The 11,303-nt window shown below is 52.9% G+C and overlaps 1 protein-coding gene across 1 annotated transcript; it reads right to left on the bottom strand.

The window, feature by feature from the left end:
- Nucleotides 1–7,622: 7,622 nt before the first annotated feature.
- ZNF3 (zinc finger protein 3) lies at nt 7,623–10,661 on the bottom strand. Its single transcript, XM_051776015.1, has 3 exons — nt 10,423–10,661; nt 9,811–10,234; nt 7,623–7,638 (listed from the first exon to the last, which is right to left on the bottom strand). The coding sequence occupies exons 1-3, from the start codon at nt 10,562–10,564 to the stop codon at nt 7,623–7,625; spliced, it is 582 nt and encodes a 193-aa protein (XP_051631975.1). The 5' UTR covers nt 10,565–10,661.
- Between the last annotated feature and the right edge of the window lie 642 nt (nt 10,662–11,303).

Raw genomic sequence — 11,303 nt, 5'->3', positions numbered from 1 at the left:
TGAAGGGGTTCAGTGCTGGAGGCACCACCGAGTACAGAACTGATAGTGCCAGATCCAGGGATGGGGAGGAGATGAAGGAGGGCTTGAGGTTGGAAAATGTGCCAGTGCTGAGGAACAGGGAGACCACGGTCAGGTGAGGGAGGCACGTGGAAAAGGCTTTGTGCCGTCCCTGCTGAGAGGGGATCCTCAGCACAGTCCTGAAGATCTGAACATAGGAGAAAACAATGAAAATAAAACAACCAAATCCTAAAGAGATAGTAAAAGAGAGAAGGCCAATTTCCCTGAGGTAGCCTGAGTGAGAGCAGGAGAGCTTGAGGATGTGTGGGATTTCACAGAAGAACTGGCCCAGGGCATTGCCCTGGCACAGGGGCAGGGAAAATGTATTGGCTGTGTGCAGCAGAGAATAGAGAAACCCAGCGGCCCAGGCAGCTGCTGCCATGTGGGCACAAGCTCTGCTGCCCAGGAGGGTCCCGTAGTGCAGGGGTTTGCAGATGGCAACGTAGCGGTCGTAGCACATGATGGTGAGGAGATAAAACTCTGATGAAATGAAGAACAGAAAGAAAAAGAACTGTGCAGCACATCCTGTGTAGGAGATGGTTGTGGTGTCCCAGAGGGAATTGTGCATGGCTTTGGGGACAGTGGTGCAGATGCAGCCCAGGTCTGTGAGGGAGAGGTTGAGCAGGAAGAAGCCCATGGGGGTGTGCAGGTGGTGGTCACAGGCTACGGCGCTGAGGATGAGGCCGTTGGCCAGGAGGGCAGCCAGGGAGATGGCCAGGAAGAGCCAGAAGTGCAGGAGCTGCAGCTCCCGCCTGTCTGAGAATGCCAGGAGGAGGAACTGGGTGAGGGAGCTGCTGTTGGACATTTGCTGTTCCTCAGTACAGGGTCTATTCAGAAAAGGAAAAGACACAGAACAACTAGGAGATACCCCTCTCAGCAAAGATACTCCATCTTTCATAGTAATCCCCCCAAACCATTTGTATTTCCCTTTAGCTGGTTCAGAGTGGTGTGAACAGCAAGAATTCTGCCCACGTGCTGCCAAGGGCTCAGCTCTGCTCTGCTGCAGTGGCGACATGGAGCTGGTTTGTGACAGCTCTGATGATCACAAGAGATGTCAGATGTAACCCACCTTTAATAGAAAAGTTCCATTTCTGACCCCCCTACTCACAAGAGTATGGTCTGCAGAACAGAGGTTTCTATTCTCTTTAGAATAATTTTTCTGTTAGATATGTTCCACCATTAAATCTTCAGGGTGTTCTTTTTAGGAGTAAAAATTCCCATTTTTATTGCTAAAAATTTGAAGAATCTTTAGAAAAGACAAGAGACAAAAGGGCTCAAATCTCTGTGGTTAAAAGCAGAGCCAGGAGAGCTGCAGAGTCCTTTAGCCTGTTTCCCATCTGCCATGCTCTTTACCTTGTACTGCATTCACTTTGATTTCACACAAACAAATATTGAAAACTACATCCACAATGCAGTGATGAGAGCAGGACAATGTTGTTTCCAAGGTCAGCTCTGTGAAGTGACCCCTGTTCCAGCCCAGAAGTGCAGCTGTGCTGGACAGAGCAGGACAGGAGCCCTCCTGCAGGGAAGCCAAGAGCTGGCACAGGAGAGTGCCCACCCCCAAGGGAAGGCTCAGCACTGCCCAGGGTCCTGTGCTCATTTTTGAGACTGCCTGAAATATTCATCTCTGAGAGTAAAAGAGTTGGAATTTCAGTGCAGCCTCCTGAACTGAGAGAACAATGTCTGTGCTACAATGCCTAAGCAGGAAACACACCTCAGGACTAATTCCTTTCCTGTAGTCCCTGTCTTTTCTGAGTTTTGCAAAAAATTCTCCATTCAATGTGGTGTAGTGGTCTGGAGCTGTGAGCAGGTCTGACCCTGCAACAGGGAGACATGGAAAAGATCCTCCTTCAGCTGCCAGGTTTGCTCCTTGCCCACAGCCCTTCTGCCCCAGCCCTGGGAGCAGGTCCCCGGGCCGGCTGAGAGCTGCCCCTGGCAGGCAGCAGAGTCCCTGCCCAGCACAGCACCCTGGGCTGCAGGACCCTGCTCTGCCCCACAGCCCTGGGCACCCCTGGCTGCACCCCCGGCTTCACAGCTCTTCCAAAGTGCCCCAAAACAGCCCCTGCTCACCCATCCCATCAGCTGGGGCTGGGCCAGCTTTAGGAGATGCCTCCAGGAGCTGCCCCTGCACTGCCCTGCAGCCACAGACTCACCATGTGCAGCCCTGCCAAGATTCCTCCTGCAGGGAGCTCTCAGCCATCCTGCCAGTGCTGAGCCCCTTGAAGCTCTGTCTGTGCCCTGCTGGTGTCCCTGAGCTGGCCTGGCAGTGCCCTCAGCCCTGCTGGGCTGTGCAGAGGAGCTGCTCACCAGCAGAGCTGTCTCTTTGAAGCTCTTCTTGCTTGCCAGGAGCTCCCTGTGTGCCAGGAGCCCGGCCCAGCTCAGCAGCACAGCAACAGCCCCAGGCATTTCATGACCCTCAGGAGGTTTGATGTTGTGTACATGAGACTCAGTCCCTGAGAGTAAGTTCAAACAACTTTTCAAGAACTCAAAGTGAGATGGAAACACTAAAGTTATTTGTAGTGCTAATGAGTCTCACAGTGGGGCACAACTGAGAACATGTCCCCAGGTTCCAGTTAGAGCAGAAAACTGCAGACAGTGATGACAAGGATGGACAACAAGGCAAAGGTGGTTCTAATGATGAATAAACCTTGACTTGTTTCCTTAATCCAAAGGGCCAAGGCCTGACCCTCAGCTCCTGGGAAGGCAGATCCTGTCCCTGCCTCATTCCTCAGGGCTCTTCCTGGGGCACTGGGATGTGGGATGTGCAATGCAAGGGCAGGACCATGGGGTGGCACCTGCCAGGCTGCTGAGCAGGGACAAGGAGGCCATGAGGCCCCAGGGCTGCAAGGGGCACTCCCCTCCTCCTGGCATCAGGGGCACAGACAGTAGCCATAGCCAAAGGCCTGCAGAAGGTGGCTGTGTCAGGGCCTTTCAGCTTCTCCCCATCCCTGTCTCTTCTCCAGCCCAGGCTGTCCTACGGTGTCCATGCCCTGCCCCTTTCCCTGCAGGCTGTCGTCATCCCCCCGGCTGCCCCACCTGGCTGGCACCTTCCTGCACTGACATCTCTGTGTCCTCCCTGGCTCTTCCTGCACACACAAAGCCTTGGGCTCATCCAGACTCCAGCTGCTTTTCTTGGCACTATTTCTTTCTTAGGCTGTTTTCTGACAGGAAGAAAAGCTCCACCAGCTCTCACATCCCCCTTCCAGACCTCTCAGGCTACTCCTCTACTGTCCTCAATCTTTGCACCCCTGACCCCTGAGTCCTCAGCCTCTATATACGGGTCATGTACTTGAGGCCCCAAATTCCTTCCTGGGAGATCTCTGGGACCTCTCCAAGGTTTTGGAAGATGACAATAGAGTGCTCTGATCCCAGGAAACACAGAGGGACACTTTTTCCAAGGGTTGTCTTGGCAGAATGAGGCACAATCTCTTTAAACTTTCTGGCACAAGGGAGCTCTGAGCTCTGGGTACGGAGGGAGCTCCAAGTGCCAACCACTGGAGTGGGAGCTACAAATCATCAGGGCTTGTGTTCTTTGGAGGGCCAGACACTGGTCAGACTGCTGTGTGTGTGCACATGGAAGGACTTGAAGGGCACAATGAACTGTCTCAAAACACTGTCAAAGCAGGAAAATCCCATAAGGCACCACAAGACATAAGCACTGGTGGCAAACAGGAAGGCCTTTAATTCCAAGGCCTAAAGGGAGGTGAAGCTTTGGAAATAGCCCCCAGGCCAGAATTGCACTGTGCAGAGTGTGGGAAAGAGCAGACAACCATAACAGGAAGCCAGGGCTGGTAAGACAGGTCTGAGGAACCCATCCAGACAAAGATTCCCACCTGCAGACTGGAAGCACAGTGGGCAAAATTCCCACCGTGGTAAGCTGTGGGAAAGGAAGTAAGTCCTTGTAGATGTGCCAGCCCAAGCTGTGGGAACAGCATCTACCCCCCTGAATACCCGGGGCTTGGGCTGTATAAAAGTGATAGCCCAGAAGCACAACTTGGGGACCCTCCACCGAGCAGAGCAGGGTGAAGAAGGACCGGTGGGAGCCTCAGGGATCTCCATGGTGTGATACATTTACTTCATCTCTGTCTCTCTCTCACTGGCTTCGCACCACCCCCTTCTTCTCTCTCTCTTTCCATTTCTTTCTCTCTCTCTCCCTCCTATTTACTGTTAAATCAAAGCTGGACTGCTGCCTTTGGCACATGGTCTCCTTTGCAGCTGAATTTGGGCAGAGGTGTCTTTTCATAATGGGAACCTGAGAGTATCCCTGAGGTTTTACAGTGTGGGAACGGCCACTGGATTCCATGAGGTTCCACAGAGTCACAGGGTCCATTTGGCTTTGTAAGGCTCTGCAGTGTGATAATGGACCCTTGATTCCATGGGTTTGCAGAATGTCTCAGGACTCCTTTGGTTCTAGGAGGTCCCACATAAAACAGTGGCCCCTTGGTTCCATGAGATAATACAGTGTCCCAGGAATTCTTTGGTTCCATGAGGCCCTGCACTGTCACAGTGGCCTTTGAGTCCCTGAGGTTCCTCAGTGTCACAATGGTCCCTGATTCTATGAGGGCCCAAAATGTCTCAGGGCTCCCTTAGTTCCATGAGGCCCTTCATGGCACAATGAACCCTTGGTTCCATGAGGTTCCACAGTCCTCCAGGGTTCCTATGATTTCATGAAGCCTTGGATTTTCACAATGACCCCTTGGTTCCACGAGGTTCCACGGTGTCCTTGTTGGAACACACAGGGCTGTAATGTTGTCACCCCTGCAGAGCTGCCTCCAGCTCTGGGCTCCAGCACAGGAAGGACATGGACCTGTTGGAGCGAGTCCAGAGGGGACCACCAAAGGGATCAGAGGGATGGAGCAGCTCTGCTGTGAGGAAAGGCTGAGAGAATTAGAATTGTTCAGGCTGGAGAAGAGAAGGCTTTGGGATGACCTAATTGTGGCCTTCCAGTGCCTGAAGGGAGCCAACAAGAAAGATGGAGAGAGACTATTTACAAGAGCCTGGAGTGACAGGACAAGGGGAATGGTTTCACACTGAGAAAGGGAAGGGTTAGATGGGATATTAGGAAGAATTTCTGGACTGTGATGGTAGTGAGATCCTGGCACAGGTTGCTCAGAGAAGTTCTGTCTGCCCCATCCCTGGAAGTGTCCAAGGCCAGGTTGGATGGGGTTCTGAGCTCTGAGTCTAGTGGAAGGTGTCCCTGCCCATGGCAGGGGGTTGGACTGAGATGCTCTTTAAGGTCCCTTCCAACCCAAACCATTCCATGATTCTGTGACTGGTGGGGGATGTGGTGGTCGGAGTCGATGGGCACAGAGACCCCAAAATGATGGAGTTTTCCATTCTGGGTGGAGGAAGAACTGACAGCCTGGACTGCTGGTGGTCAGACTATGGTCTGTTTGGGAGACTGACTGATCTGGGTGTGAGTGTGGATGTGCTGGAGGGCAGGAAGGCTCTGCAGAGGGATCTGGACAGACTGGATCAAGAAGGCCAAGTGTCAGGTCCTGCACTTGGATCCCAATAACCCCCTGGAACACTCCAGGCTGGGGGCAGAGGGGCTGGAGAGCTGCTCAGCAGGAAGGGACTTGGGGGTGCTGCTTGACAGTGGCTGGATATGAGGCAGAGAGTGCCCAGGGGGGCAAGAAGGCCAAGGGCATCGTGGCCTTTGTGGAGAAGAGTGTGGCCAGCAGGAGCAGAGAACTGATTGCCCCTCTGTGCTGGGCACTGGGGAGGCCCCACCTGGAGTGCTGTGTCCAGTTCTGGCCCCTCAGTGCCAAAAGGCCCTTGAGGGGCTGGAGCGTGTCCAGAGAAGGGAACGGAGCTGGGGAAGGCTCTGGAAAACATGTCTGCTGAGGGACGGCTGAGGGAACTGGGCTGGTTGAGTCTGGAGAAGGGGAGGCTCAGGGGGGACCTCATTGCTCTCTGCAATGACCTGAAAGGAGGTTTTAGTGGGGTGGGGGTTGGTCTCTTCTGCAAAGCCTTTAGTGACAGGAAGAGAGGAAACGACCTTAAATTGCATCAGGTAAGGTTCATATTAGATATTCAAAAACCCTTTTTCCACTGAGAGAGTGCTCAGGCATTGGAACAAGTAGCTCAGGGAGGTGGTGGAGTCTCTGGAAGCATTCAGGTGGCATCTGGATGTAGTGCTTTGGGATGGGGTTTAGGGGTGATTCTGGTGGTGCTGGGTTGACAGTTGGACTAGAAGATCTGGAAGGTCTCTTCCAACCTTGATGATTCTGTGATTCTCTGACCTGTCATCCCTGTTTGCAGGTTTGTGCTCTAACAAGACCCTGGGGATGTTTTCTCTGTTGGGTCCACAGAGATTGTGTTGTGTGAGCTTTTTTCCTCTACGCTTAAAACAAGGAGTAATTAATGCTAAATCCAGTAGGTGGCTTTTAAGTAATAACTTGGTCCAGTTTGTCCAACTGTTTCCAAACAGGTGAGGAAAATCTGGAACTTTAGAAGGGTTAGTTTTTTACCTCATTAGCAGGATATCCAGGGGTGCACCAAGTGCCTTCCAGTGAGGAGCACAAGAGACCAGTAGACAGTGACAATATTGTTCTAATATTAATGTCACTGGAGCACAGAGTGAGATCACTTCTGAGTTATGTTTCTTTAATTAGTGATTGGGAATAAAGAGAAAAGCACATAGTTGATGACACTTTAGTATTTATTTCACACTCTTAACAAGAAGGTATTTTCCAGCTGGACTTTGAATAAGGTTCCATGGTATACTGTAAATTTCCATCTCAAGTTAACAGTCTACTTCTTCCCAAAGAAATTCTCAGCAGCTAACACCCTTTCATCATCTGGCTCTTTCCCTGATGGCTTGGATTCTTTCCTGTTTTATCCCTTCTCAGCCACCCGTGCCAGAGGCAATATTGAGGAAGGAAGTGGGTTTTAAAAAAGAGAAAATGCAAGAACTTCCTTCAGGCAGTCAGTTCTTCTGGGCAGGGCCGTCTGACTCCTGGTGTGTTTCCCTCCATGTGCTCAGCACCGGCACAGGGCACACTGAGGGAGGTCTCCAAACTTTCCTGTAGGTGATTCCGTCAAAACTAATCCCCTCCCAGGGCATCACAAGATGATGCTCATCAGCTCTTCCAAGTCAAAGGAAACTTCTTTTTCCCCAGGGCAGAACAGATGGAAACATGCTACCAGTGCAAGAGAGGGACAGCGGAGGCCCATCCCCTGCCATGGGGGTGGTGACCCAGACTCCCTGTTTGTCCTCTAGTCCCTCTGGGAGCCCTGAGGTTTCCCTCTGGTCCCCTCTGGCTCCCTGTGCTTGGAAAGCCTTCCAAATCCATTCTGGTGAGGGGAGGTGGTGATGCAGCAACAGCAGACTCCTCGTGGGATGCCTGGACACCCCTGGGGAGGCAGAGCTGGGGCCACTCATTCTGTGCCCCATCCTGGTTGGGTGCTGGGGGGACTGCCCTGAGGAGAGACAAATGAGGTTTCTCCTGGGGAAAGCCTCAGCCAGAGCTCAGCTTCCCAAACAAGGCTGGGGCTGGGGGTGTGCCGAGGGGGAAGTTGTCCTGCAGGCAGCAGGGCAGGACAAGCAGGACGCAGTCTGCTCAGGACATGGTGCATCTGAAGGACACCATGGGTTTGGGCCCATTGTTGCTGCTTTATTAAATCACAGCCACCTACAACTGGCTCAGTGGGAACAGAAGAGCAGTGCTCGTAGTTTGAATAGTGGTTTTTGCTGAAGATTTGAAGGCATCAGGAGAGCTGTGATGTCACAGGGAGGATGTGATGTCACAGAGGAGGATGTGATGTCACGGGGAGCTGTGATGTCACAGAGGAGAATGTTTTGTCATAGGAGACATGCGATGTCACAGAGGAGGATGTGATGTCAAAGGAGAGCTGTGATTTCATAGGAGAGCTGTGATGTCACAGAGGAGGATGTGATGTGATAGGAGATGTCTTTCCAAAACCTCAGCCTTAGCATGAGATCCAGGCTGTGCTTAAGATCTCTTGAAAGAGCTCTGTGGTAGAGGAGATTTCCTGCTGCAAAACTGCAGCTTACTTATACTTCAAAAAAAAGAAGAATATATAAACATGGGGAAAATGTGTAATGTGAAATGTAGCTGTAGATTATTATTTAAAATTACTACCTAAAATCACATTAACCTATTTTAGACCAATTTCAATTTTAAACAGAAAAGGACACAATTTAGATGAAGTATGCCATTTTTATATGATCTCAAGGGTATTCATGCTTGGGGTTTTTTTTTGTTTTGTTTTTTCTTTTCATTCTGTGTAAATCAACTGGACTTTTCAGCACTGTAATTAGAGTCAACATTATTTATGTGACAAGTTAGGTTCTTCTGTTGAAAGAATTCTACAATAAAATGACATTTGGGAGGGCACCTGCCCCTCAACAGGCACCCAGCTCACCCCAAGAGGTGCTGGGACCCCCCTAAAACCTCCCCACAGCCCCTCAAGGACCCCCAAAAACACTCAAAGCCCACCCAGGACCCCACCCAACCCCTTTTCTGGAGGATTTCTCTGGGCACTGGTGGTGCTGGGAGCCCCCCCGTCTGTGGGCGAGGAGCTCTCGGGTGAGCGGGTGGTGGGAAGGGGGAGGTCAGTGGGAAAAGGGGGGTCAGAGGGGACAGAAGGGGTGGTGGGACCCCAAACTGAGGGGGAGGGGAGTGGGACCTCAAAAAAATGGAGGGGGAGGGGCACTGAGGGTTGGGGGATGATGGGAGAGGGGTGGGAGAGGTCAGAAGAGTGGTGGAAGGTGAGGGTGGGACCCCCAAACTGAGCATGAGGGGGCTGGGGAGTAGGGGGATGATGTGGAAGAGGTGGGAGGGGGGGAAAAAGTGGGGGTTGGGACCCCAAAAGTGATCCTGGTTGGTCTGGGGATTGAGGGGACCATGGAAAAGTGGAAGGAAGAGGGAGAAGGGTGGAAAAGGGAGGGTGGTCTGGTGGGTTCAGCGGTCCCATGGGGGTCTTTGGCACCAGGTTTTGGGAAAGGGAGTGGTTCTCCTGAGCTCCCAACTTCCTGTGGGGTGCTGGGGGCTGCTGGATCCAATCTCAGCCTTGAATCTTGCCAACATTTTAAATTTAGAGGAAATAGAGAGGTGTGACTGAAACACTTTTGTCCCCCAGGTTTTAATGATGGCAAATCAGATCTATTGATAGAAATGAGTTATTTAGGGTTACAAATGATCAGACAAAAGATCTTCATCAGAATTATTTCCTGCACAACAGAAACACTAAAACTACCAGGAATACAGGATAAGATAGGACAGTGCTCTACACTAAAGCAATTGTTGAAACAAAAGCAATAATTCTTAATTAGAGATGGATGGAACTCCCCCAGATCAACGCTGGTGGGGAGATCTCTGCTCTCAACCTCCAGCACTGACATTGGGGGGTCCCCAGCCAAGGCAGGAATCTCCACACTCCCCCCAAGAAGGGTCCTGTTGGAAGAAGCTGCCCCTGGGAAAGGGGACTGGCCATTTCTGGTCGAAAGGGATGGACTGACAGTCCTTGAACTCCAGGGGTTGCCTCCCCATAAGGGGGTAAGTTTGGGGTGGAAGCAGTGGCTGAAGCTCTTCCCACAGTTGGGGCACTCACAGGGCTTCTATTACCCCGGTGGGTCCGTTGGTGTCTGGTCAAGTTAGAGCTGTGGGAGAAGCTCTTCCCACACTCCCCACACTTGTAGGGCCTCTCCCCAGTGTGGATGCGCCAGTGGGTGACAAGGTGGGAGTTCTGCTTGAAGCCCTTCCGCAGTCGGTGCAGCGGAAGGGCCTCTCATCCGTGTGCGTTCGCTCATGCACGAGGAGATTCCAGCTGGTCTGAAACCTCTTCCCACATTCCCCACACGTGTAGGGCCGTTTCCCACTGTGAATGTGCTGGTGTCGGATCAGATGGGAGCTCTGCCTGAAGCTCTTTCCACATTCCAAGCACTTAAAGGGCTTCTCCCTGCTGGGAGGCTGCTCAAGGACCACCAGCTCAGAGCTCCCCCTCAAGCTCCGGCCGCCTTCCCGGCACAGGCTGGCTCTTTCCTCCTCAGAGCACCCTGGGATGGCTTTGGAGCCCCTCCTGTGGGGGGATCTCCGGCCCTTTTCCTCCCCGCTGCCTTCCTGCGCCAGGGAGCCCTTCAAAACGGCCTCTCCCACCAGGCTCTCACGGGGGGATTTGTCCTCCGCGCTCTCCCTCCTCAGCTCGGGGCCTGGGGCAGGAAGCAAGAAGGACAGGCAGGGGATTTGCCTCCGGCCCACAGGGAAGGCCAAGGACATCCCCCCAACTCCGGCCCCGGCAGGACGGCGGCGCCAGCGGGGTTGTCCTGCAGCCGGGGCCATGCTGGGCTGACAGAGCCAGCACAACACCCGCCCAAAGGGACACTGACTTCCTCCTCACCTGCCTGGGGGGCCCAAGGCATCTTCCTCTTCCTCGCAGCCTCCTCCTCCATCCGACCAAGCTTTGGGAAGGACAGATCCTGATGGGGGGGAAAACAAGGGCTGAGTGCATTGGCTTGGGGGTTCCTCCTGCCCAAGTCCATCTCTAGAACTCACCGGGCATCCTGTGACCATAAAAACCTCCAAACCACCAAGATTTAGCCCAGAAAAACACAAATCATCAACATTCAGGCAAAAGCCTATAAGAAAGAGTGAGAAGACTCCTGCCCCCCTAAACTGAAAAAAGTTGAGATTCACCTAAAAAATACTCTAAAATATGAAGATGAGCCCAAAAAAATTCTCCTAAGATTTCCCCTTTTCTGGTTTCCCCCCTCTAGGGTTCAGAGAGTCTCCGCTGTCTGGGATGCTGGGGGTTCTACCTAGAGATGCTGGGAGTGTTGGGGGTCCCAAGGCTCCCTTCTCCTCTGATTCTCGCCTTCGGGATGCTGCATTCCCAGAAATTCCCCCTCTCCAGGTTCTCCACTTTGTTGTCCTAGGGGATCCCAGGGGTCCCCACTGTCCAGGCTTCCCCTTCTCCGTGCCCCCCCTCACCAGGCTCTCAGGGGCCCTCTGAGAGGGCACTGGGAGGGACTGGGGGGGAACTGGGGCACACTGGGGGGCACTGGGGAGTTACTGGGGGATACCAGGACACATGGGGGGACACTGGCAGGTTACTGGGCCATACTGGGGGTTACTGGGTGCTCACTGCAGGATCACTGGGCCATACTGGGGGGCAGTGGAAGGTCACTGGGATACACTGGGTGGTCACTGAGGGGGTTACTGGGCCATACTGAGGGTAACTGGGAGGTCACTGGGATATACTAGGGGCACTGGAATCCCCTT

This window comes from Manacus candei, unplaced genomic scaffold, assembly GCF_025592945.1.
Source record: "Manacus candei isolate 608988 ecotype Guabito, Panama unplaced genomic scaffold, ASM2559294v1 h1tg000416c, whole genome shotgun sequence".
In the NCBI taxonomy this organism is placed as follows: domain Eukaryota; kingdom Metazoa; phylum Chordata; class Aves; order Passeriformes; family Pipridae; genus Manacus; species Manacus candei.
Note: the sequence above shows the minus strand (reverse complement) of the source record. Positions and strands in the feature narration are given on the sequence as shown.

Excerpts from the sequence above, each read along its gene's own strand:
- ZNF3 (XM_051776015.1), bottom strand. The coding sequence starts at position 10,564 with ATGGACTTGGGCAGGAGGAACCCCCAAGCCAATGCACTCAGCCCTTGT. Across the intron at positions 10,235-10,422 it reads GCCTTGGGCCCCCCAGGCAG|GCCCCGAGCTGAGGAGGGAG; the intron begins GTGAGGAGGAAG and ends TTCCTGCCCCAG.